Source organism: Urtica dioica, chromosome 8 (assembly GCF_054948205.1).
Source record: "Urtica dioica subsp. dioica isolate 48M chromosome 8, U.dioica_male_clone48M_v1_H2, whole genome shotgun sequence".
NCBI lineage: Eukaryota > Viridiplantae > Streptophyta > Magnoliopsida > Rosales > Urticaceae > Urtica > Urtica dioica.
Window position 1 is genome coordinate 4312765 of NC_142763.1, and position 27109 is coordinate 4339873.

Genomic DNA, 27109 nt, shown 5'->3' on the forward strand with positions numbered 1-27109 from the left:
AGCGAGGAAGCCCGCCTCGTCGCCGTAGCGTGACGGAGAGTCACGAATCTCCGTCGATCTCCTCGCCTTCGCCGCCGTGACGGAGAGTCCGACGGGAGGTAAGATCTGTGCGATTGCAGTGACTGGAAGGAGGTCTGAGAAGAAGAAGATCGGAGAAGGTCGAGGATTAAATTTTAAGGCTGAATAAAATCTCTGGACTAAATTAATCCTGCCTGGATTAAATTTAATCCCGATATCTTGTCTGGATTAAATTTAATCATGCCTAGATTAATAATCGCAGCTTGACTATTTTGCTTATACTTGATAAACTTTGGCTATTTTGCAAATCCTTAAGTTCTATTTGGCCATTTAGCCGCTTGACCCTAAATTCTATTACTATAAGTGCGTGTAGATGTTGATGCATATATGTAGGTATATAAATATATATATATATATATGCTACTTTTATGCACTTTAAGAGGACTACAAGAATTAGAGAAAGAAAAAGGATACCATATATACCAAAGTGCATTGGACTTTTCTTCATAAATTTATTATTCCATTCCAAAAATACATAGATAAAATAAATCAGAAACGCTGCAAAAGTATCTGGTTCCGCCTGATCTCTCTGCTTGATTTTGTGGTTCCAAAATAAACGAGTCACGTACTCGCTTCTCTCACCTTAACCTTTTTTTTCTTTTAATTTTCATTTTTTTTTTAATTTTGGGGTCAATTAAGATTCTCCAACTAAATTTTTCCTTCCTCAAAATCGTGTATAAATACACCCCAAATCTCATCACTATCTCCCACACTCAAACCACAGTCTCTTATCTCAAATATTTGTTCTCTTATTTTTTTCTCAAATAAACAAAAAAAAAATGGCAACAAGCTCTATGACCAAGCAAAGCTTTAGCTCATCTTGGACCGAGAAACAGAACAAGCTGTTTGAGAGGGCTTTGGCGTTGTACGACAAGGACACGCCGGACAGGTGGCAGAATGTGGCCAAGGCCGTCGGCGGCGGAAAAACCGCCGACGAGGTCCGCCGTCACTACCAGATCCTCATCGCGGATCTTCGCCAAATCGAGTCCGGTCGTATTCCCATCCCTAATTACAGGTCTTCCGGCCACGACGAAGACGACAGGTAGTTACATTGCATATATTGATTATTTTATATTAAAATTACTAGTTTTTGTCTTTTCATGCATGCATGCATAACACTACTGATTAGGCATCGTAGAGCTATAGCAGAATATATATATATATATATATATATATATATATATATCATCATCATCGAGTATACTAAAAAGAGTGATGCGTGAATATGTTATGGAAAATAATATATTAAAATAACGAATTCTATTTCCCCGTGGGACCTGCTCTTACGTGATTGACCTGTTCAAACTTCAAACTATTCAATCCAAAAAAAAAAGGGAAGAGAGAAAAAGTAGGTAGCTAAAGTCATTGGTGATCGCTTGCTCACGTGGTCCAAAATATTTAAAGGTGGAGAGTTTTCTAGCTTATAATGGTTTATTATTTTGTATAAACTATATAAACTTCAAACGCTAGTTAGTTTAATAGGGGCAAGACTAATGGACAAAAAAAGCGCAATATTTTTGTTTTTCTTAGTTTTTTGCAATTCGATCAAGTGAAATAAGGCTTGGGTCCTCTTCTTCTTCTTTTTTTTTTTCCTTTTTTTTTTTAGAAAACTTGGGTTCTCTTCTCTTAAGCCTTATTAATGTTCTGGGTCATAAAAGCTGAACAATCCATTCATCTTCTTATCATGTTTCCTAATCCTAGAGAAATTGCACATGCATGACGTGTACTATTCCAATTTGATATTTTGATATCTAGTACCTATCACCACCGGCCAAATTAACAAAGAAAAAGAATGTGGGAGATATACAAAATCATTATGTTTGAATATGATGTTTGTAAATATCATTTTTTTTCCCCCTGTGCCTTTAAAGGCTTCTGACATACATTGCATTATTTTGTATTATTGTGCTCCAAAGTGAGGTACTACTACAACTACTACTACTACTATTATTATTCTTATTATTATTACATCTAAAGAAATATATGTCACAGATGTATCCAAGGGTACAAATAGTTCTTTTTTTTTTTTTTTTTTTGCTAAAATTTTCTGTCGTATTTATTGCAAACGGCTTCTAATTTTCTCATGCAATTATTTCATATAGCTTGCTTTTAAATGATTATTATTTTTCCTTAAATTCCAGGCTTATAAAATTTCTCAAGCTTCAGTGAGGAACTCCAAGCCAATGCCATCTATCAGCGGCAATTGCACAGAAGTTGTGTGAACGATTCGCTCATTATCTCTCCTTTTTCATATCGTTTATATCTTTTTATCTAGTTTAAGTGACGTAATCACTTTGTTGCACCAAATATCTTCTCCTTAGTATTATAAATGTTCTACGGCATTATGCCTTGATGAATCTGAAAATATTCTGTATTTCTATATATATCTCTTTGATGAGTACTATAAACGATTGTACTATTTTAATGTCAATCTTATGGGATCATTTAAGATCTTTATTCTAATCTATCTAAATATATTTCCCTCAATCTCAATGATTCAACCTAAGATGAAGTGTTATACTATTACGAGAATTATAAATCCACTCCAGATCTTAAATGCTCTTAATTAGCTACAATTAATTTAAATAATTATATTTTCTAATAAAGCAACTTACGAATTCACAAATTATACTTGCCAATTTTATTAAGAATATTGCCCTTAGTTATCGATGAGCCATTAAAAAACTTAGGCAATAAAATATGTAGATATAAAAAAAGGTTTGTACTGGATGTTCCGTCACATGGATAATTAATCAGTTGTACTTCGTAATATATTAGAGGTATTTAACACTTTAACAAAATACATGCCATTGAACTAAATAATTTAATTGTGAACTTCATTAGATAATTTTACATATAAAAATTGTATGCATGTAAATTTCAAAGAAAATTATTACAATGTAAAAACTATATTCAAAGTTTTAGAACGCGTAAAAAAATTATTTAAAAATCATAAACAAGTTTATCGTAATAACGAGTAATTATACAAGATAATGAATAATAATCTTTAGAAGGTTTCTAATGGCCCATAAAACTAAGGCCCATCCAACTGAACATACCACTTCAGCCTAGTACATAGGAAGAATATTGGCCCAAAGTATTGGTGTCATTAATGCCAAGCCCAAAAAATCACAACGGTTGATCTTATGCAAATACAATTTCCGGATATTTCATCACGGATATTCAATAAACAACTTATTTATAGATGGTACTTCTTAGAATAGAATTGCACAACAATTAATAAATAGCCATAATTTATATATTTTTAAATAACTAGCCGATCTGAATTATTTAGGGAATTTTTATTTGAACAAATTACTTTTATATCCTTCTATTATTTTTTTCGTTTTTTTTTTCAATTTTAGTCTGAAAAAATAGTTCTGTTTTTATTATTAATCAATACTCACAAATTTTATAAGGTATAGGCGGATTAGTTTATATCCTCAATAAATTCTTTTTAATTTCGTATAAAACTTGCTTATTATAAGGGATTAGTTATTTGGTCAATTAATCAACAAAAATAACGTATATGTTATGTAAAAATCTTCAGCCATGTATTTTTCCTCTTATATCATATTTGCAAATAAAAATATTTAGATCGTTGTTTGTTTGATAATAAACTGTTCAAGATCAAATTTTATGTTTGTTTACAAACAAATCAATTTCTGTTTGTTCGCATATAATTTAACTTTAATTTCTTAAACACATGACCACAACTATTGAAAATATATATTTTATCATGCCCGTTTGCGAGACCTTTTCATTTCATCAAAATGATATATGATCTATAGACTTAATGCATATATAATTTTAATAAGTAGACAAAACAAATTATTTTAATTTTAATTCTTTCGTACCCATAAACTATAATAACCATAAAATAAAAAGAAGACTTGAATTAACTTAAAAATGTCTAACATATTAATTTAAATAGGTCACTATATTTTTTCTCAATAGATATAGATAACTTTATTATTTCATTTTTTTATACATTTTAAAAATCTTTTTTTTTTGTGTTAACTAAGATAAAATAGATATAATAAAAAAAAAAAAAACTTAAACTAACACATACAATCATAGGTCAAGTCATTAGCATTATGAATTTGGATCAGGATGTTGCATTTTCTCTCTATGAGAGCCCGTTTCTTTTGCTTTGTTTCGAACAAGTAAAAAAACGACATCAAAATATAAAATGACAAATTGAAACGAAATAAAAAACGACAAAAATCGAAAATCGAAACAAAAAAAAAATCTACTTTCGTCGGTCGGACACCCACCGGCAGCGGCGCTACTGCCAGAAATCGACGAAAATCGTCGGAATTTAAAATTATAAAAAGAAAATAGATTATTGCAATATCAAAATCAAGTGTCATTAGACAAGGAAACAAGGATCTCCTTAAGGTGCTTATTATACACAAAAGGCCTCTCTGCTTGTACAATATGGCCTCCCTTCTCTATGCTTTTGAACATTATTGCGTTTTCTCCCAAATATCTACAATTACATTATAAAATTGAACGTCAATCAAATACTTAATTAATAATATATAAATAAACGGTAAAATACTTGATTTTTTTAATAAACATTTTCCTGGGGTATAGTAATGTAGTATGGTTATTACTTATTTTTTAAAATTATAGAACTTACTTCTTTATGTTGCTGGCATTTTCCATGTTGAAGATCTTGTCATTTTGCCCCCATAAAAGATAAAATTTCTGATTCTGGACGACAAGTAAATACATACTTAATTAATAGTCAGCTAACCAATTTTTTTTTCAAGAGCCATTGATATAATATTAGATGAAGTATAATATGAAAGCATCACATTTAAAATATGAAAATCACATGAACTAGGGGACTTGAAAATTTAGTTGGTGTGGGTATTTCCGCTAGCCAGGATACTGTATATAACTTTAATGTGATTAATTGGGTTAACAAATCTATGAAATTAACTGAGTTATTTAAAACTAAATCTAAAATATGAAAAATAGGATTCTCTTTTAATTCAATAAATAACTTCTGGATGTCGTCAAATTATAGTTATAATTTCTTGGGCAGTATAGCGAAATAGCCAAAATGAAACTATGAAATTTGTTTTTAGCCTATGTTTCACAAATTTTAGGGAAATAGCCAACAGACTTATGTGGCAATAATTAAAGTCTGATTTACCCTTATTTATTAACAAATTCGTCACTTTCTCTCTCCTACTTTTTCCTACACTTTTTTTTTTTACATAAAAACTTCAAAAAACCATATCTATCTCATATGAACTCGAAATTGAGTGATTCCAAATCCTACGGATTCGTGACGCCGAGATCTTCAAAAATAGATCCATTGTGTTTGATGAAAAATCATGTTTAATACCATAGATGTAGAAAAATCACGTTACTACCTTAAATATGGAAATAATTGGAAAATTTTGAAATTATCAAAAAAATAAATGGAAACGTAACTATGATGCATAATTTTTCATCAAACACAATGGGTCTATTTTTTAAGATCTCGACGCCACGAATTTGTAGGATCTGAAATCACTCAATTTCGAGTTCGTATGAGAAAGATACGATTTTTTGAAGTTTTGATGCAAAAAAGTTATTTGAAAAAAATAGGAGAGAGAAAGTGACGAATTTGTTAATAAATAAGGGCAAATCAGACCTTAATTATTGTCACATAAGCCATTTGGCTATATCCCTAAAAATTGTCAAACATAGGCTAGATCCAAAATCACAAGTTTAAAGTGGTCTAGTTCCTTACAAATCTCTAATTTCTTTATATACCAAAAATGAGAACTATAGGTATATCTTCTAAATCAATTTCACGCTAGATAGGGTCTACTTTGGTTCTAGGGGAAAGGGAGAGTCATACGTTTATGTATTTAACACGTGGCCAATCACTTCAAGATTAGTAATGCATAAGCATATTTTATGGTCATTTAATTCGGTATCATAAGCAAAGAAGAAAAGAAATGGTGTAAAGTTAATAATAATGATGAAAAACATTACGATGAAGCCTTGAGAAGAAAGGCAAAAAACTATGAACTCGTCAAGATGAAGACGATAGATAATAATATTATTGAAGTGACGTTAATGGTACGTGTCGAGATAAAATTTGATAAGGATTTAAGCCATCTGCTTGATTTTTTGGTTGACTTTAATAAAAAAAAAATATTGATTGGGTTTTTTGGATACGAAGTACGATTCACGAACACACATCAGATACTGAAAATATTGATTGAAAAATGGATGCTTTCCATTTTTCTTTTGTCCTCACTCTTAGAATTTTGAACCTGGAATATTAATTTTTTCAAGTCGAATACATAACTTTTAAAGTCGAATATTAATTTTATAAGAGAAATTGAAAAGAGAGAAAATATTCAAACCTGGGTGTAAATAGGGACGGTACAATCTTTATCAGGGATAACCAAAGCCTCCAAAAGTTCTCTCTTTTCCTTTCGGTTGGAAAACATTACCTGTCACCACCACAACCAATTACTGAGTTGACTTGCAATACATTTTTTTTAACAGATTACTTTAATTTTGTGATTATTTGTGAATATTATTAAAAGAATGTTCTAGAAGCTATTATTATTTCTATTCTTTTACATTGCCCGCCTTAATAAATTCGGTTGCCTATGCCGCCAGCAATTAAGTATTCATAAATCTCTTACATAATTAAATTTCAATATTGAACCATATAGAGATCAATAATTGACTATAGAGTTTAATGTAACTAATTTTCAAAAAAAAATTATACAAAATAATCATTTAAAATTAATTGATTCACAAAATAATTAAAATTTCAAATTTTAGCAACGTAACGAAAATAATGTTAGTCAAATTTTTTTTTACCTCAAGATTAAATTATACAATGATTATTATAAATGATTTATCAAATTCTGATTAGTTCACATACTATTTAACCAAATCAACCATAATTCTCATACGTACCTCCAAAAAGTGTTTAAATACCCAATTAGGGACATTAGGCACTTTGTAGCTACAAATATCAAACATGTTCACAACACCTTCCACGGTCTCCGGCAGCAAGAGATCCGACCAAGTCTTGTCCGGCGACCCGAGCCGCCGGAGAGACTCGGAGCTCACGGACTCCGTCAAGGCCATCACGGTGGAGCTCGCCACCACCGCCTCGACCAGCTCCGGGAACATCTCCGCCATCTTGAACCCCACCATGCCTCCGTAGCTCAGCCCCACGAGAGTGCACTTTTCGACTCCGAGCCGGGCCAGGGCTCGGGCCATGCACTGGGCCTGGAACTCCGGCGAGCGCTCCGGCCGGTCCGTGACCGACCCGCCGAAGAACAAGAAGTCCGGGATGTACACCGAGTATTTCCCGGCTAGGGCTAGGGCTTGGAACTGCCACGTGTACGTTCCCTCGGCCGCGAAGCCGTGAAGGAACACAACGGCTTTCTTTTTGTTCGGCTTTGTGGTCCGGTTCGGGCCCCACACGTTGATGATCGTCCCAGGCTCGATCTCGACTTGGTGTTGCCGAAACCCAGCCAGCTTTAGAACCGCTCTTAGTATGATCATATATATTGAGTAGAAATTTGCCATTAATTTTTTTTTTTCTTCTCCTGATTTATAAAATTTTAGAAAGAAAAAATAGTTGTGTGTGAGTTTCAACTTTCGAGGGAACTATCAGATTGCATGCTTATATAGTAATTAAATAGCGATAATAATACTGAATGGAGAATGCTGTTTTTTTTTTTTTTTTTTTTTAATAAATGAAATGAAAATATATATAATTTAACAGTGAGTCACCAAGGGACAGAGCAGCCACTTAGCATTTATTATGTATTTATTGCTATTCAATATGGGGCTTACTTATCTGACTTTTTTCTAGTGTATTATCTCCATTTGAGTATGATGATGATGACGACGATGAGCACAACATAGCATATATAAACAAGGAAATTTGACAACCATAATATCATTTAGTATGCACTTATAAAAAATCAGCCAAAAAACAAAATTTGACAGATCGATTTTGTGATATATCATATCAGTCACGAAATTCATAATTTAAAGTTTAGGATTTAGGAACCGATCTGTCGAAAGATCTATTTCGTGACATATCGATCACAAAATTAAAATTTTATAATTTCGTGACAGAACGGTTTTTAAATTGAAATTCATAATATATACGTACTTAAACCGGTTATTACCAACAATTTTAAAATATGTTTCTCAAACGAATTATAACTACAAAAAATTAGAAAAATAATCGACTTATAAATATCTACAACGAATTAAGAATTTTTATATGTAGAATAACTAATAAGCCATAACCGCGCGTCTCCTAAACACGATACAGTATGTAGTTACAGGTGGAACAAATAAAAGTACTATAAATCAATTGTTAAAATTATCTGAATTTTTTTTGTCAAAAGTTCCTTATTTTAAATTCCACTATCATATTCCATCACAATCGGTTTATCTATTGACTAAGTTACCATTGTACAGTGAATTTTACAAGTACAATCGATTCTTAAATTTTAGTTTTTAGAACAATAGGAAACCAAGAAGCGCAAATGAGACAAGATAGATGTTCTGTTTTTTAAAAAATTGTCTAAGAGAACGTCACATTTTTTTTATTTTTTATTTTATTTTAAGGCTTATGAGATTAGACAATGCGATATATTATGAAAGTCTACTACCGGCAACAGGTTTATAATAAAATAATATAAAAGCATGCTTTTATTTGGCGTATATAATTCAATAAAGGAGTGCTATATATAGCATGACAGAAAAATATCGCGTAAAATAAATTATAATATTTGTGTTTTTTTTTTATCGAAGATGATTTATAGAATTTCAAAGATCGTACGAATCAAATGATCAACACATGTTTCATGACTTATATATGAAATTATATTTAGCGAAATAAAGTTAAAATATTTTAGCTTCTCTTGCAACTTACAAGTGAAAAGATTGAAGATAACGTTAACATTTATGTCGACAGTCGATATTCCGAAATATGCCTGTCAATTTTTTTTTTCTCTCCATCGAATGCCTGTCCATGAGCCATTTCCCAAAAGGACTTCCAATAAATAAACTTTATTCGTATATTCACGTTATTGCATGTGTTGTTTTACACCATCGATTATCAAGTAACGGATATATTATTCTAAATTATTATAGATATAGTATAGTAAAATAAAAATAATTTATATTACAAACAATCAGTGGAGCTCAAATCACCTGCCCCCAGAACGGCTGCTTCAGTGGTGAATGCAATAAAAAGCCAAGAGCAAATATTTTGTCAAATTTGACTTATTTATTCTTAAGTGAAAGTTAGTTAATGAGGTAAGTAATGTGACCATGCGAACTAATTACTACAATTCGTCGGACGTAAGAGTTTGTTACCTTGAGCAATAAAGCTCAAATTGTTCTTAATACCTCTGTTTCCCAGAAATAACAATTGTAGATATATAAAATAACTAAAGAAACTACAACTTTGGGCCTTAGTTTGGAATGAAAGTAGCTCTCATTCAACAATTCGGGCTTGTGATAAAGCCCACTTCTTGACTTGCTTATTGTTAAACTAAATATCATCACATATGTTACTAATTCTGAGAATATCTTAATTTTTATTTTATTCTGAGAATACCTCATTTTATTATGAAAATAGCTCGTTTTATAGTTTTTATTGATTTTTACAATTTTATTAGACTTATTTATATTTAGTTCTTACATTTTTTTTTAATGTTTTATGAATTCTTCACTGTTTGAAAATTCATTTGAAAATAAAACAAACGAGGTATTTATGATTATAAAGTCCAAGGTACTCAGGGACTCACATGCTTATGAAATTCCTCTATGACGTTGTAACAACGCAATATAAAATGCAGAATTAACCCGAGCTCCTTGTTTTAAAAATGTTTTGTGCACTATCTCATTTTATTCCGAAAATACCCATTTTAAGTTTTTTCCATGTTTTTTTTTTACAGTTTCATTTAGCCTGTCTTTATCTGTTTAAAGTTTCATTTCAAATAACGAAATATAAACTGAAATTAAAAAACGATGTATTATCTAGATATTCAGAGAATAAACACATTCAAATAAGTTGTTTTTGGAATTTTCCCAGATAAAATCATATGAAGACAAAGAGCTTTTTTCGTGATATGTGGACACCCAATAAAATGATAATCTTTTGTGTATTATGTTCTAAAGGGAAAATAAAATTGAGAAACAAGAATGTATATGTGTTAGGGTGCGAATCAGGTGCTCTCGGACAAGGAGACGAGAATTTTCTTGAGTTGCTTATTATATGCAGATGACCTCTCTACTTGTAAAACATGGCCTGCCTTGTCTATGCTTTCAAACATTATTGCCTTCTCTCCCAATTGTCTGAAATAAGTGCATGACAAATTCGCACGTTGACTCAACAATAGATACATTCATGTATAGAATATTTATTAAATTCTTCTCCCACAAAATTCATAAATTCTTCTCACAAAGTAAATACATACGAAAGTTAAACCACAAAAATAAATACATCCACTTTTTATGTTTCAGAAGATTTATATTCTAATTTATTTTATGGTGAAATATTATACCATCCACTTTTTATGTTTCAGAAAATTAATATTCAAATTTATAATTTTATGGTGACATATTATACCATCCACATTTTATATTTCAGAAAATTTATATATATATATATATATATATATATATATATATATATATATTTGGTGAATTATATCCTGCGTCGGAAATATATATTATAAATAAATTTATACCTTCCTTTTTCAATTTCAATTTATATGACAATTTAAAATTTTTCTAGAACTTTAAATATTAATTAGAACTTGGTACTGTTGTTATATAGAAAGCTAGTGTATATTTGAATAAAAAACAAAGTTCGCTCACTAATTTTTTTTTAATCTAATGCATATTATATGAAGTAATATATATATACAACTAAACTTACCTCTTCAAGCTGCTGGCATTTTCCATGTTAAAGATCTTGTCATTTTGCCCCCACAAAAGTACAAATTTCTGCAAGATCGACGGGCAAGGAGCAAGTTGACCAATTTTTTTTTCTTACAAATCTAGCTAGTATTAGACTCGTATGGAATTCCAAAATCCAACGGAATTTTCTAACAAAATATAGCGTTTTAAGTTGGGAAATGACTCTATAAATATACAATAAAAAAAAATCTATATAAAAAAATAATAAAAACATATCTCTATTTATTTTGTGACAATGTTGTCACAAACTAAGTACGTTGTGACATAAAAAAAAAATTGTTTAAATTTACTCATAGCTACAGCTATTCCCTTATATATTTACCGAAACAAAACTTTTTTTGTGTGTCCAGAAATTGCCATAACGGAGGGGCAGATTCCATTTTCCGTCGATTCCCTTTTGAGCAAAGATTAATCATGCCAAATGACAATTTTGGTTCTAGATAGAGCCAAGAAAAAGTCATACGTTTGCAATACTATTTATTATCTTAATCCCAACCATTTCTGCAATTATTAATACGTCCCTGTAAGTGCGCGCAACTTGTTCCGGATTCGAAACATGGTATATATTTACATCTATTAGAAATTGTGGTTCCATCGTCTTCGAGATTAAAATATAAAACTATAGTAGTTCGATTTGATCACAACCAATATAATATTAAACCAATAATGCAATTTTTTAGAAGCTTTATCTATAGCCCTAGTGTTATGAACAGATAATAAATAAACCGAATATAAATAACAAATAATGTTTTCGAAAAGATAGAATTAAGAGAGAAAATATTAAAACCTGGGTAAAATTAGGGACGGTAAAATCTTCATCAGGGATAACCAAAGCCTCCAAAAGTTCTTTCTTTTCCTTTCGGTTGTCAAACATTACCTGTCACCCACCAGTTGCTAAGTTGACTTACAGGTTACAATAATAGGTTCAACTTAATTAACCCTAAATACTGGTGTCAATTTATAAATCACACATATTTTGTCACACCATCACCTCATGTACACTTATTTTTATCTGAAAAGTATCCGGTTGGTCTACTCTTTTCAAATTTTTATCGCACATATATTTAGAGAGAGGGAGTCAAAATTATTTTTTTTACCTACCTTCAAAAATTGCTTAAGCATCCAATTAGGAATACTAGGAGGTTTGTAGCTACAAATATCAAGCGTCTTGACAACACCCTCCAAAGTCTCCGGCAGCAAAAGATCAGACCATGTATTCTCCGGCGACCCAACTCGCCGGAGCGCTTCCGAGCTCACGGACTCGGTCATTGCCATCACGGTGGAGCTCACCACCACCGCCTCGACCAGCTCCGGGAACATCTCCGCCATCTTAAACCCCACCATGCCTCCATAGCTCAGCCCAACAAGGGTGCACTTTTCGACCCCGAGCCGGGCCAGGGCTCGGGCCATGCACTGGGCCTGAAACTCCGGCGAGCGCTCGGGCCGGTCCGTGATCGACCCGCCGAAGAACAAAAAGTCCGGCATGTACACCGAGTACTTCCCGGCTAGGGCTAGGGCTTGGAAGGACCAAGTGAATATACCGTCCACCGCGAAGCTGTGCAAGAATACGATCGATTTTTTTTGTTTGGTTTGGTTTGACTCGGTTTTGTTGGCCGGGTTTTTCGGCCCCCAGATGTTGATTATCGTGCCCGGCTCGATTTCAACTCTGTGCTGGCGAAACCCGGCCAACCTCAAAACTAGTCTTAGTACGGCTGTGTATATTGTGTAAAAGTTTGCCATTGGATTTTTTTTTTTTTTACTCTTTTACAAAAAGTTTATAGGAGGAATTTGGATCCTTGCATAAAAAGGTTGAAGAAGAATAAAAAGGTCTTCTTCTTCTTCTTTATTTTTATATTTTTTTTTAAGGAACTGAAAATGTATGATAGGCTTGTTAGGTATGGAGACAGCACCCCACCACCAACTTTTTATTTTTAAGGGACTACACAACACCACTAACTGCTTCACATTATATTTTATTATCTTATTTTTCTGATAGAATGCAATGATTGTCTCTCCCTTTTACTTTTCTGTCATTTACAAATTATGTTATGTGAGCGTTTATTTCTGTATATGCTAACTGTAGGGTGATGATATATAATGATAATGCTCATTACAAAAGGAAAATTTCATTGATTCTAAAGGTAAAATACCAAAATATGATATATATATATATATATATATATATATATATATATATATAATCGCCCAATGACTCATATACCCATGGCATATATTTTTCAAAATAAACATTAAAACCCTATATATTTTCTTTTCTCTCTTCACAAATGCAACAAAGCAAAAGTCTCGATCCAAGCTTTCGGACGCACCCTGTCGCACCTCATCGTCGCACGCCGCAGTTGAGGCTGAAACTTACCCCTGCCTTCGCCGCACGTTGTTGTTTATAGCACTTAAATGTTAGATTCATGGATTGGAATTGATGTTGGTGTTTAACTTGATATATAAGGGTTAGGTAATTTGGATATTTGTTGATTGGATTTGATAGGTTAGGGTTAATTTTTGTTGGAATCTAATGAGTGTGATTCATTCACACTCTTATACGAAATTAAAATCAAAGCTAGTCATTAGATTATTTGATAGTTGTTGGTAGTTTTTAGTGTTTTTAGGATCAAGAGAGCAAAGAAGGGTTATGATGCGAAAACGCGAAGAATTGGAGCTTAAAGGCTAAAGAAACAACCCCCTAGAGCTAAAGTCAAAGCTTGAGTAGAAGTCAACAAAAGCCCGCAAGTCGCGCAAGAAGTAGCTCAGCGCGCGAAATGCTGGTAGACATCAGAGGAGCGCAACGCACATGACTCTCTACTCGTCGCGTATCCTATTTTCAAGAGTCACCCAAAGTTTCAGAGTCTAACGCAATGGGCGCGCTGACCTCATGCGTCGCGCGATGCACTCAAGGCCTTGCGCGACGCGCCGGATGACGTGCCAAGATTTTAAAAGAGCTTGTTTTGCGCTAATCTTGACCATTGGATTATATTCAACGGTCTAGAAAGCCCCAAAAATATATAATTCCAATGTCATAAGATCCTAATATGGTCCAAATACATCATCATCTAGCCCATAAGAAAAATACTAAGTTTTGGGTGATCTTTAGAGCCATTGAAGAAGAAGAAGAAGCTTGGGAGTGAAGAAGAAGAAAGAGGAAGAAGTAACAGTCTCATCTACCACATCTACCTCATCTCTTGTTACCTCACTCCAACTTTTCTATTTTCTATACTTCTAGTGTTCCTTGTGTTCTAAGACTCATTGTGATTTTGTTATTTTGAAGTTTTGAACTTGGATTTAAGTATAGTTTATGCTATTGATTTAGATTCTGAAGTTTGTTTGAGTAATTGTAGATTTTAAAGTTGATTTGATAATTTGAAGAGATTTGTTTGGTTAGCTTGGTGGTGATGTCTATTTACTTGCTTGCTTTATTGATTACTCTTCTTATTATATTGATTTGCTTATTTTCTAGTACGAGTAGCTAAATCTTGAGTAAGAACACGATGTAGTTGGTGAGTGAGTGTGTGTTGGTTCATAGTTTACACTACTACAAAAACAGTTTTCCGGTGCGGATGACTTTTGGGTGCGACTATTCGCACCTAAAAGTCGCACCAATAAGACTTTCAGGTGCGAATAGTCGGACCCAAAAATCAATTAAGCGCTGGAAAATTTTCGCGAAATTTTTTGACTTTGGGTGCGACTAGTCGCACCCAAAAGTGTGGTGACACTATTGGGTGCGACTCAGTCGCACCTACATGATCTAAAATTTTCGGCGGCCAAAACTTCCCCCTTTATTTAGAAAATGTCAATGGGTGCGACAAAGTCGCACCCGAAACCACTAAAACAGGTCATTGGGTGCGAGAAAGTCGCACCCAAAGGTGCCAATGGGTGCGACAAAGTCGCACCCAAATTCAAAACTCTGTATAAATTATACAGCCGCTCGGGTTTTCATTTTATCCGAGCCAAACCTAAAAAAAAACTCTCTCTCCCCGATTTCTCTTCTCTCCCACCCCTGTCGCCGCCACCGACCGCCTCCGACCGCCACCGCTCTCTCTCTCTCTCTTCCACCGCTCTCTCTCTCTCTCTTCGACCGCCAACTTTTTCGCACATTTTTTCTGACTTATGGGTGCGAATATTCGCACCTAAAAGTCGCACCTAAAAATCATGACCTTCGGGTGCGACTAGTCGCACCCATGACCTTTAGGTGCGAACTTTCGGGTGCGACAAAGTCGCACCTAAAGTCGCACCTAAAGGTATCAATGAGTGCGACTTTCGACCTTTAGGTGCGAAAAAAGTCGCACCCAATGCTGTTTTTTGTACTAGTGTTAGGATAGAAACGAGCTTCATGATATGATAAGGCAAATAAAGTGTCCTTGGACAATAATAAGGCAAATGATTCTTTTGAGATGCTTATTCAATATAAATGGTCTCTCGCTGTGCGCAAGATGGCCTGCCTTCTCTATGCTTTTCAACATTATTGCCTTCTCTCCCAATTGCTTGTATTTTATTAATAATTACGTTAAGTCGAACCACAAATTAAACACTATTATTTTTTTTTTATTTTTTTAAGGGAAGGTTTTATAAGCAGCTAATGATACAATATAAGATATTTACAAATATGAGAGGTGTTATGCCGTCATTTTTACAAGATAAAAATGATACCCCGAGAGCAAAAACGACAAGAATTAGCAAAGTTGATGATCTAACTATCGGCGTGTTGAAACCATCATTATGCAAACCATCGCCAAAGTTCAAGACCAAACTATCGGCGTCTCAAAGCCTTTACCAAAGCAAGACTATCGGCAAAGGGAAGAATCATTGAACTATCGGCGGCCATACCATCAGCAAAGATCGAGATCAAACTATCGGTGACCTAAAGCTTTTGGAAAAGCAAGACTATCGGCGAAGTTCAAGATCAAACTATCGGCGTCCTAAAATCTTCGGCAAAGTAAGACTATCGGCAAAGACAAGAATCTTTGAACTATCGGCGGACAAGACTATCGAAACAAAACAATCGGCGTTAGACCATTGGCGAACTTCATGGCCGAGACTTTCGGCATTAAACTATCGGCGAGCTTCATGGCCGAGACTTTCGGCATTAAACTATCGGCGAGGAACTATTGGCATCCAAGGAACACCACGGCAAAAAACGACCTCCAAGGCTCAATTGCCTCCAAAACCAACTCAAACTCCAATATGAAAAACTATAAATACCATCTCTCCATCCACTCTCAAGGTAAGTCTTTCTCGACTTAGAAAATCGCTGTTTCACTCCCAACTCACTATATTTTTCTCTCTCAACACTTGAGACGAGAGATAAGCCCCTCACCTCGACTAATGTTGAGCGTCGGAGAGCGCGCCAAGGGAAACCCCTCCGCGTCCCTCTAGTTCACGTTACTTGTCTTTTTCAGGCGAAGAACACGACGAACACGAAGGTGAACTAATCATGGAGTGACGGGAAACTGGAAACCTCTTTCCGGCGAGGCAAAGACGACGAGAAGAGAAGATTTCATCACAACCAATCTACGTGCGGTCATAGAGTCTGTCCCTAGACCGAACCACGGATGGTTCTAAGTGTTGACTCAAAAACAGCGTTAACAAGAGATTGGACAAATAAAAGTATCTATGTCTAGAACCACACATACACACCCCAAAAATTATTAAATGTGGGCAATATTGTGTCCGCCGGGATCCGATCTCGTGTCCTTCCCTTAGGAGGAGAGTGGTGTTACCATTTGACCCAAGCAAGTTTGTTTAAATTAAACACTATTTAGTTATATAATCAATTTTAAACATGCCTTATTAACTTACTCCTTCCAGTTGCTGGCGGTTTCCATGTCGAAGATCTTGTCGTTTTGCCACCATATAAGAGTATAAGACCAAACTTCTGCCCAAAAAGTAGTCACACTATGAATACAAAAAAATAAACAAAAAGCTACTAAAAAAAAAAGTTAATCATTACGTACTAAATTATTAAAAGAAATTAATTTACACCTGCGAAAAAAATAAGGAATCTTCATTCAGAGTAATCAAAGCCTCGAGTAGTTCTTTCTTTTCCTTTCGGTTTTCAAACATTACCTGCCACCATTCACCAATAATTAAGCTTAGTTAAACACAACTTTTTTTTTTTAGAAAATTAAAACACAACTAGTTAACTTAGCTACTATTCATTAGTTAATACTGGTGCATGCAAAAGATAAACATGTAAGATCATACTCATACATATAGTCTCTGCTCACTAGTTTGTGCCATATAGTTATTTGACCTTGATTAATGTTTAGCATGTAGAATTTCGTAAATGCAATTAGGGAAATTGTATTTGCATATATACTTTTAAGCGCTCGAGTCACCAAGTCGCTAGACAAATATGGTGTTAAGAGATTGATTTTTTTAGCTATATAGTTAATTAAAAATAATAAATTTATCAAATAGTTTAGAGCTAATTAAAATTAGTTAATAGTTTAAATTAGTCTAAGATTATCAATGTAGGATAAATAGTTTTTGAAAAACTTAAGTATCAATAAATTTAGAAAAAATTATTTAAAATAACTTGATAGCTCTCAATTCAATACATTCCAACTACCAAATAAATAAAAATATAACTCAACTAATAATCAAGTTTCACATAAATTATTATATATATATATATATATATATATATATATATATATATATATATATATATATATATATACACATACATGGTGGTACGATTCCGTTTATGATTTCCTTTTTTTCAAGCGTAGTGAAAAAAGGGGTAATGAAAAGGGCATGTTAGCAAATCGTATGGTAACACGTGTTAACCTGTAATTTGTATGACCTATATTCCTGGGGTTAACACAATCTAACATTTATGTGGACGTAGAATTGATGAAACAGATTTCCAATGGTTTTTCAATTTCCTCACGCCAGGAAGAGGACAAGGTGGTGAATTTCATGATCAAGAAGCTTGGATGGTGAGATCATATTCTTCAATCTCAATCACAAACTCGTATTTATGATTTCCTACGTGGTTAATTACTGTTTGAATATCGATGGCCATCCTCGTTTTATGCAAAAAAATTAAAGAAAAATTTAAAGCCAAGTCTTTTCATTAAATATTTTTACTTTTATATTTTAAATGTTCATTTAAATAAAAATAGTTTTCACGATTTTCTTAAAAACATTTCATGATCACTTCATCCTTAGTGATTTTGTTAAATTAATTAAGTGATTTTTCATTTTAAGTCTATCTTGCTAGCTAACTCTATGTTTATCCAAAAATCTACATTAACCATCAACTAAATCTGTATTTTCAAATCAAACAGTATCACTTACAATACAAATTATATTTCTTAAAAAATATTATTGAACGCTAAAGTATCTAAAATCCAAAATTCACATTATTAAAAAACATAGAGCCTTTTCTTTGCTTTGGATGAGCTTCAAATATAAATAAAGGGGAAAAGGAAATTATACAAATAATAATTGAGTACAGGTTCACAATTTAATCAAGTGTCCTTGGATAACGAGGCAATGATTTTTATCAGATGTTTATTCAATTCAAATGGCCTCTCAATCTGCAAAAGATGGCCTGCTTTCTCTATGCTTTCCAATATTATCGCCTTCTCTCCTAATTGCCTACAGTTAATTAATCACCAATTAACAATGTCAAGATTATAAATAAAATAAATAAGTAAACCCAAAAGCTACTTTAAAAAGTGCACACAAACGTAGCTTTTGTAAAGTTCAACCACTAATCATTTTCCTTCATTATATATAACAAAATAATAAAATCACACACACACAAACATAATTAACTTACCTTTTCAAGTTGATGGCGGTTTCCATGTTGAAGATCTTGTCATTTTGCCCACATATAAGACCAAATTTCTGCACAATAAGTAGTCAAATTACGAACACAAACAAAGAGACAAAAAGATACTAAAAACAGTTCATTGAAAAATTTAGTTAAAAAACCTGGGAAAAACTAGGGACGAAAAAATCTTCATCTGGGGTTATCAGAGCATCCAGTAGTTCTTTCTTTTCTTTTGGGTTGTCGAATATTGCCTGCCATCACACATCAATTAAGGTTGATGAGTTAAAACGCAACTTACTATTGTAACAAATTACGCTAATCAATTTATTGATGAAAATTATAGCTGTAAGCTCATATGTACTCATAAACGGAGAGTTAGAAATACGGCCTAGCTCGATCCTATAAGGTATGCTTTTTTGCTTGCGGGATGGGCTGGAAGAATATTATTATTCAATCGGATTGTTTGGAAATACTCTCGGCTATTCAGAATGACACTGTACCGGTTACGGAGTTTGGCACGATCAGGCACGAAGCCAGTAAAGAGTTATAGCCCCCCCTCAGTTTTTTTTTTTTTTTTTTTGCATTTTTTTGTATTTTTTTGCCCCTTTTTGAATTTTTTTAAAACTTTTTTACCCTAAAAATTTACAAATCAGTATCCCCTCAACTTTTTTCTGCATATTAACCCCTCCTAGCTTAAATTCCTGGCTTCGTCATGGGCACGATTATTAACGATATTAAATTCTATCTTCTAATTTTCTTGTTTTGGATTTTCTTTTTCATACTCGTAATTGTAATAAAACCGCTCATAATATGACTCGCTATGCTCTTTCTCATGCTCGGGCGCCCGTTGGTTGGGAATCGTTCCTCCATGTGCTTTAAAAGAGGTGGTTTCCGACCGACATGATATTAGTCCGTGCTTATAACTATGATTTTTCTCTGCCATTTAAGTGAGGACTTTAATTTATTTCTCCATGATCCCGCCCACGTTTCTTCAACAGAAAAAAAAAATACAGCCTAGCTATTCGGCTTCCTTTTATCAAATTCCTAGCCTAACTATCATATAATTATAAATTAGTCCAACGGAGGCAAATAAAAATATAATAAAGAATATCGTGATCATGATGAAATCGTGATATTCATGATAATAAATCATTATAACTATTAAAAAATGATTTTTCATAATAAATCATTTACGATGAAATGATCATTTCCTGTTCGACCACTCGATTGAATTACATATCATTCAATTATATATACATACGATATATCCAAACATATTTAAAGCTTTTGACATGAAATATAGCCACTAATTAAATTTGTCAGGTTACACTTCGACACTTAAACTTTATTCTGGCACACCAAGCTACTAAATTTGAAATTCGAGACGTTGAAAGAAAAAAAAATTAGATTATGTTTTTAATAAAAAGTAGTACAAATTTATTTCTAATGCTTATTGTAGTAATATCAATAATTAATTTATTAAATAAAAAATACAAAAAATCTCATAAGAAATAATTTGTATATCTAATATTTCTAGAATATTAATATCTATTTAAGAATTAAGTGTACTTTTTTTAAAATAATTAGTAATATTGAAAAAATACACATTGATTTCATTTCTCGGTTATAAAAAAACATGAAAAAAGTTTATGTTAAAAAAAAGGGATATATACACACACACGTATATATATTAACGTACCTCCAAAAGCATGTTACAAACCCAAGCAGGAACACCAGAGAGACCGTACGTGCCAACGTCAAACATCGCCGCCACACCCTCCGCCGTCTCCGGCAACAGAAAATCCGACCACCTCTTGAACCCGATCCGCCGGAGCGACTCCGAGCTCACCGACTCCGTCATAGACATGACCGTACAGACTCCCACCACCGCCTCGACCAGCTCCGGGAACATCTCCGCCATCTTGAAACCCACCATCCCACCGTAGCTCGTCCCCACAAGAGTGCAACGTTCTACGCCGAGCCGGGCCAGGGCTCGGGCCATGCACTGGGCCTGGAACTCCGGCGAGCGATCGGGTCGGTCCGTGACCGACCGGCCGAAGAACACGAAGTCCGGTATGTACACCGAGTACTTTCCGGCCAGAGCTAGGGCTTGGAACTGCCAGTTGAATGCTCCGTCGGCTGAGAAGCCGTGAAGTAACACGACGGCTTTTTTCTCATTCCGGTCGGTTCGGTTTGGGCCCCAGATGTTGATGATCGTGCCCGGTTCGATCTCGACTCTGTGTTGTCTCAGACCTACTAGCTTTAAAGCTGTTCTTAGTAAGGCCATGTATATTGAGAATAAGAATAATCCCATTTTTTTAATCTATTTATTTCGATGGTTTTCTTTTTTTTGTGAATTAGGGAATTAGTGAGATCATACGCCTTATATATGGAAGAAATCAGAAGAGGAAAGACTATACAGCAAAGGGTTTTTATTATTAATTTTTTTTTTGGCGGTCCTTCTTAATTTTTATTTGAATTGGGAGTATAAGTTGACATGTGATGAAAAAATGGTGCGATAAAAAAATAAAAAAATTACACGTTGTCGATTCTAGTTGGTGGATGGTGCACAAACGTGGATTAGCAAGCATATTATTTCCTGACATCTTATAAAAACAAGATAATAAAACTTATCAAAGTAACAAATAGTTTTAATTATATCTATAAGCTACATCATTTTTTGTTAACATTCCGCTATTTAATAAAACAGTGTCCAAATATAAGTTTGATAAGTTATAACAAGTAGAATTGAATATTATAACATTCCGCTACTCTAATAAAACAGTGTCCAAATATATATATATATATATATATATATATATATATATAAGCCAGGATTTCAATTTAGGAGGGGCTAATTTGTAAAAAAAAATCAAGGGGGGGGGGGGGGGGGGGGGGGGGGGGGGGGCTAATTTGTAAATTTTAAGGGTAAAAAATTGTAAAAATAAAATAAAAAGTGAGTAAAAAGTACAATTTTTTTTTTGAGGGGGGGCTATACAGATGGCTTCGTGCCTGTTTCTATATATATATATATATATATATATATATATATATATATATATATAGAAATTTCATTAATTGGGCTTAATAAGCCATTAAATATCAAGATTAGACCATAATGTTTAAAAATATCTAAATATGGACTTTTGGACACATTTTGGACCAAAATATCCCTGATTCAAAAAAACCATATTTTTCTCTCATTCATTTTCATCACAATTCTTTTCATTTTCGAATTGGTTGTCCATCCATTAGAATTTTTTTTTTTTTTAAAGAAATTTGGGTATGTGTTCAGTTTCGATTTTGAGGGTTTCACATTGTATCTCATCGTACGGCATCGTATCGCATCGTACGACATCGTACAGCATCGTACGTCATCATACGATATCGTACATTATAATGTGTATGAATTTTATCGTACATTATAATGTATCGTATCGCATCGTACAGCATCGTACGACATCGTACATTATAATGTACGATAAAATTCATACACATTATAATGTACGATATCGTACGATGTCGTACGATGCTGTACGATGCCGTACGATGAGATACAATGTGAAACCCTCAAAATCGAAGCTGAACACATACCCAAATTCCTAAAATTCTAATCCTAGCGCAACCAATTCGAAGATGAAAATGATTTGAAAATGAGAAGAAAAAAAAATGGGTTTTTTGAATCAGGGGTATTTTTGTCCAAAATGTGTTCAAAAGTCCATATTTAGATATTTTTAAATATTAGGGTCTAATCTTGATATTTAATGGCTTATTAAGCTCAATTAATGAAATTTCTCTATATATGTGTGTGTGTATAAGTCACAAATTAAATTTACATCAATTTAGTGTCCAAATATAACAAGTAGAATTGTACGCTCAGTAAATTCCTCAATTCAGTGCAGCGACAATCGGGCACGGATCCCGATTGGCCTTAGAGCCCTCTCAAATGTTGACTCTTTTTCATTTTATTTACTATTTAATATTTCTTTTGAAAATAAATAACGTGAGAAATTTTCGAATTAACCCGCCTCAATTTTTTTTTTAATTAGCACTCCTCAGTGACAATGTCGTATGTAATTGGTAGTTTGATATCACACCTTTTATAAGGACAAGCTCTCCACATAAAACATATTATAAAAAAAAATGGTTAGTATGATGAGGACCGACTGAATAAATTTGTGGGCTTTAAGCGAGAATTAACAATTTTGGCCTTATAAATAATAATTTTAAAAAGAGTAATTTTTTAATATCAAAATAGATATAGAGCCTAGTAAAAACGTGAGGTATCAAAATATTCGAGATTTTTGTCAAAGTATTTTTGGGCACTACAAACACTGGGATCATTATTTCATTACAACGAACCACGAGCTCTAATTATATACTACGTACGCTTTGCACGATATTAAGAATCACGATAGGACTTCTGAAAAAAAAAAAAAAAAATCACGAGGACCACGTACGAAGTTATGTTGACCCAAGTACGTACTACAACAAAGATAATTAAGTGGAGGACCTCTCCAATGAATTGGAAGCAGAATTATACCCATGTGTAATAATTTTTGAATTGGAAACAGAATTATACCCGTGTGTGTGTGCGCGCGCGCGTGTGCGTGCGTGTGTGTGTGTGTGCAGTGACGATCCAGAATAGCTCAGAAGGGGCAAAATTGAAAAAGAAATTCCGGGAGGTTAATTTGAAAAATAAAATTTCAAGTGGGACTAATTTGTAAACTTTTAAGATAATTTTTTTAAAAAAATAATAAATGAGTAAAAAATATAATAATAAAAAAATTGAGCGGGGTCAAGTGATCACCTAGATCTCATATAAATCCGGAGAAATTGTCTCTGTCACCAATTTCGTAATATTTTTCCACTTTTTACCAAAATCTAATTTGGCCCAAAATGTCACAATCTATGTCAACAATGTTGACATCTAATAGTGAATGATAAAAATAGATGTCAATATTGTTAATAGATAGTGACATTTTTTTATCAAATTAGTCTTTTGATGAAAAGTGAAAAAATATTACGAAATCAGCGACAGATGATGCAATTTCTCTATGAATCCATCATTGCGTTTGTGCGCACGTGTTTGTTTGAAAGTGTCGTAAACATCATGATCTTTTGGAAAATACCATCCTCCGCGTTATACAGATAGCTACTACAGAGTACAGACTGTACGAACCGATTATAATATTGTTGTGGGATTTTTGGATGATTTTTATTCATTTAATTACTGTCACATTTTATTCTTATATAACACAACAATTCTGTGAAATCGTTGACTTTAATTATTAAAGTGGTTTATTTTATTGGACTCTGTACTTTATATTTAAATTTTAGATTTTTTAAAAGAAAAAATAGCATGATTGATCATTGAAGATTTGAAGGCCATAAAATAAAACAAAATGTCATTTATGGGATATAATTAGTACTTAAATTAATGCCTTGATCCATGTGAGGAGTTGAGTGTGACCTGTCCCTTCGCAGAAATTAAATAAATGATTCTAAAAATGCCAGAAGTAAGATATCTCTGAAGATTTTGAGCTAGTTAATTTTGTATTAGTTAGTTGGTCGGTCAACTTCCCATATGATCCACTAATATTAGTGAGTATTTCTATTATCCATTTCTATTCTTTATGAAATTCTATATTTGACTAGAACGAACAATTAATTCATTTGATTGTTGATCGGAAATTTCGTATATATAGAAGTGAAAATTTTTGTTTCAGCCGTGAAAATATCCATTTTTTGTAGTAGATTAATCTGGGCAGTTGAATATTAATCCAACTATTTATACTTCAAAAATAATAAATAAATAAATAAAAATGAGAAAGAATTGTGTGGAACGGAAATGATTTTTCGCACACCACACGTAAATGGAATTTCCACTTCTAATCATCACGGAATTAGAAGTTCCATGGAAGTGCACAGAAAGAATTGAAATTCCGTAGTTCTTCCGTTCTAAATGGTCATATTTTTTCTATTATTGAGTATTATATGGATATGAAATAGCTGTTTTTTTCAATAAGATGTTGAGTATTCTATTAGAGAAAGAGCGTGAGAGTGTAATGTTGGGCGCGAGTTCTTACACTTTACACTATGTGCTGATTTGGGTAAATTAGCATTGTGTATTTGCTATTTAACCTTGAGGATGGTACATAAAATTATTGTAATATATTTCTATTATTAATGATAAGAAATATTAGTGTATTTAGGAAGGTGTGTCGTGTGACTCATGTCTACCAAAACCTCAAATGTCTGTAAAAAAAATTAAAAATAACCCCTCAAGTGGCCAAGACTATGTATGATCTTAACCGACTGAAATAAATCGATCAATCCGAGGCGGCTCGATCTATATGAAAGCTTTGTACGATAACTAACAATAAAAAAAATTAATAATAATTCCCAAAATAATAATTATATAAAATTTATTTTTTCTGCTTTTTAAAGATAAATTTACTAATTGTATCTTTAATTATATTCAAATTTGTTTAAGAACTATTTTTTAATTGGCAAGCTAGCAAGTCTATTCAATCTGTTTTGGGACGTGGATGATGTGACTTAATAATCTTCAGCTTTGAGAAACCTCTTTATTTGAAGAAGAAGAGAAAAAAAATAAAACATGAGTTGTCACATTTTTCTATATGCAATATTAGGCCTGTGCACGGTCCGGTCCGGTCCAAAACCGGCCAAAAAACCGGATCGGACCGTTCAAAACGGTTCAAAAAAACTCAAATCGGACCGGACCAAAAAACTGTAAAAATCGGACCGGACCGGACCGTTTTAAATCGTCTAGACCGGATCGGACCGTTTTGAACCGTTTAGACCGGACCGGACCGGACCGTTGGACCGTTTTACATAATTAAAAAAAAAACCATTAATTTTCCACCAAAACACAAACATATAGTCATGTATGAGAGTTAAATACATGCACAAATGCCTAATTTGGCTAATTGAACATTAATTTATTTTTTTTTTATTTTTTTTTATAAATAAACCGGTCCGGTCCGGTTTAACGGTTTTTTTTTAAACCGGACCGGACCGTTTGCATTGAGTAAACCGGACCGGACCGCAAAAAAAACCGTTTTAAACTGGACCGACGGTCTAAAAATCACCGGTCCGGTCCGGTTTACGGTTTTTACGGTTTTTTTGCGCCGCCCTATGCAATATAAGCATTAAGAAAAAGATCTAATATTGTTAATAAGATCAGGTGTTTCATACTGACACGGTGGGACGGTTCAGAGTTAAATTTTTCAAATATTTATAAATAGCACATTGCATATTCTCTCACGCATAAGATTTAGAAAGATTAATTTTGTGACAAAGAACATCCACGGGTGGCCCAACTATTTTTTTTTTTAGTAAGGGCACTATCGGCCAAGGATTACATGATATATTAGCAGTGCAAAGCGCAGGTGACACTATCGGTCAAAATTACATAATAAGTGACACTATTGGTCAAGATTACATAATTTTTAGAATAAATCCTAAGGGACATGCATTTCTGTATCCCATGGGGGCTTGAACTCATGACCTCACCGTCGAAGTCTGTGTGGGATTACCGCTAGACCAAGCTAACTACCACGGGTGGCCCAACTATTGAAAGACAAATTTGATATGGTATGACTAAAAAAAATCCATGACATTTGAATTTTGTCCCTTAATAAATATTAACATAAAATTACCAACTTTACTCTTATATACCCTTCACACTTTTCTCAAATTATCCCCCTCGTAACTCACCCTCTCTCTTTCACACACACCACATTTTCAACAACTTTTGAGTATTTTTTTATTTCGTAAGGAATTACTCGTAGTAAGTTAGTTAAGTCCAACTTATAGCATGTTCCTAACATATATGTACAATAAATTCTAGTCATTTGATATTTTTGTAGCCATTTTATGAAATATGCGGACAATATATCTATCTATATATATATATATATATATATATATATATATATATATATATATATATATATATATATATATATATGCGGACATTTTTGAACTACGCGGCCATTTAATGATTTATGCGGCCATGGACTTTAAATATGCATTTAATGGTAGTTTCGTAGAAACAGGCATATTTCTCAAATATTTGTGGGTGTGAGTTTTTAAACCCAATATCATGAATTTTGACATCCTGCGCATTCGGACGGCAGAAAATCGTCGGAACGGAATTCCGAGCATCGACTGCGCCTCGTGGAAGAACCGTCTACCGCTGGATGAAGGACGGAAGTTTCC

General features: G+C 33.3%; 4 protein-coding genes across 5 annotated transcripts; 1 reads left to right on the forward strand and 3 right to left on the reverse strand.

The window, feature by feature from the left end:
- Positions 1-777: 777 nt before the first annotated feature.
- LOC149387417 (protein RADIALIS-like 3) lies at positions 778-2543 on the forward strand. The gene is made up of 2 exons (XM_089623380.1): positions 778-1120; positions 2220-2543. The coding sequence occupies exons 1-2, from the start codon at positions 858-860 to the stop codon at positions 2245-2247; spliced, it is 291 nt and encodes a 96-aa protein (XP_089479506.1). The 5' UTR covers positions 778-857; the 3' UTR covers positions 2248-2543.
- A 1612-nt stretch (positions 2544-4155) lies between these two features.
- Positions 4156-7726, reverse strand: LOC149387418 (uncharacterized). 2 transcript variants are annotated; one of them, XM_089624158.1, is made up of 4 exons: positions 7024-7726; positions 6456-6545; positions 4724-4797; positions 4156-4570 (listed from the first exon to the last, which is right to left on the reverse strand). In XM_089624158.1, exons 1-4 carry the CDS (start codon positions 7642-7644, stop codon positions 4441-4443), a joined length of 915 nt encoding a protein of 304 aa, XP_089480284.1. In that variant the 5' UTR covers positions 7645-7726; the 3' UTR covers positions 4156-4440. The 2 variants fall into 2 exon arrangements, with proteins under 2 accessions (XP_089480284.1, XP_089480285.1); XM_089624159.1 differs by lacking the exon at positions 6456-6545.
- A 2404-nt stretch (positions 7727-10130) lies between these two features.
- On the reverse strand, positions 10131-12920 carry LOC149387419 (uncharacterized). The gene is made up of 4 exons (XM_089624025.1): positions 12169-12920; positions 11855-11944; positions 11027-11094; positions 10131-10440 (listed from the first exon to the last, which is right to left on the reverse strand). The coding sequence occupies exons 1-4, from the start codon at positions 12805-12807 to the stop codon at positions 10311-10313; spliced, it is 927 nt and encodes a 308-aa protein (XP_089480151.1). The 5' UTR covers positions 12808-12920; the 3' UTR covers positions 10131-10310.
- Positions 12921-18426: 5506 nt separating this feature from the next.
- On the reverse strand, positions 18427-21176 carry LOC149387420 (uncharacterized). Its single transcript, XM_089622143.1, has 4 exons — positions 20562-21176; positions 19024-19113; positions 18869-18936; positions 18427-18684 (listed from the first exon to the last, which is right to left on the reverse strand). The coding sequence occupies exons 1-4, from the start codon at positions 21174-21176 to the stop codon at positions 18555-18557; spliced, it is 903 nt and encodes a 300-aa protein (XP_089478269.1). The 3' UTR covers positions 18427-18554.
- Positions 21177-27109: the final 5933 nt, after the last annotated feature.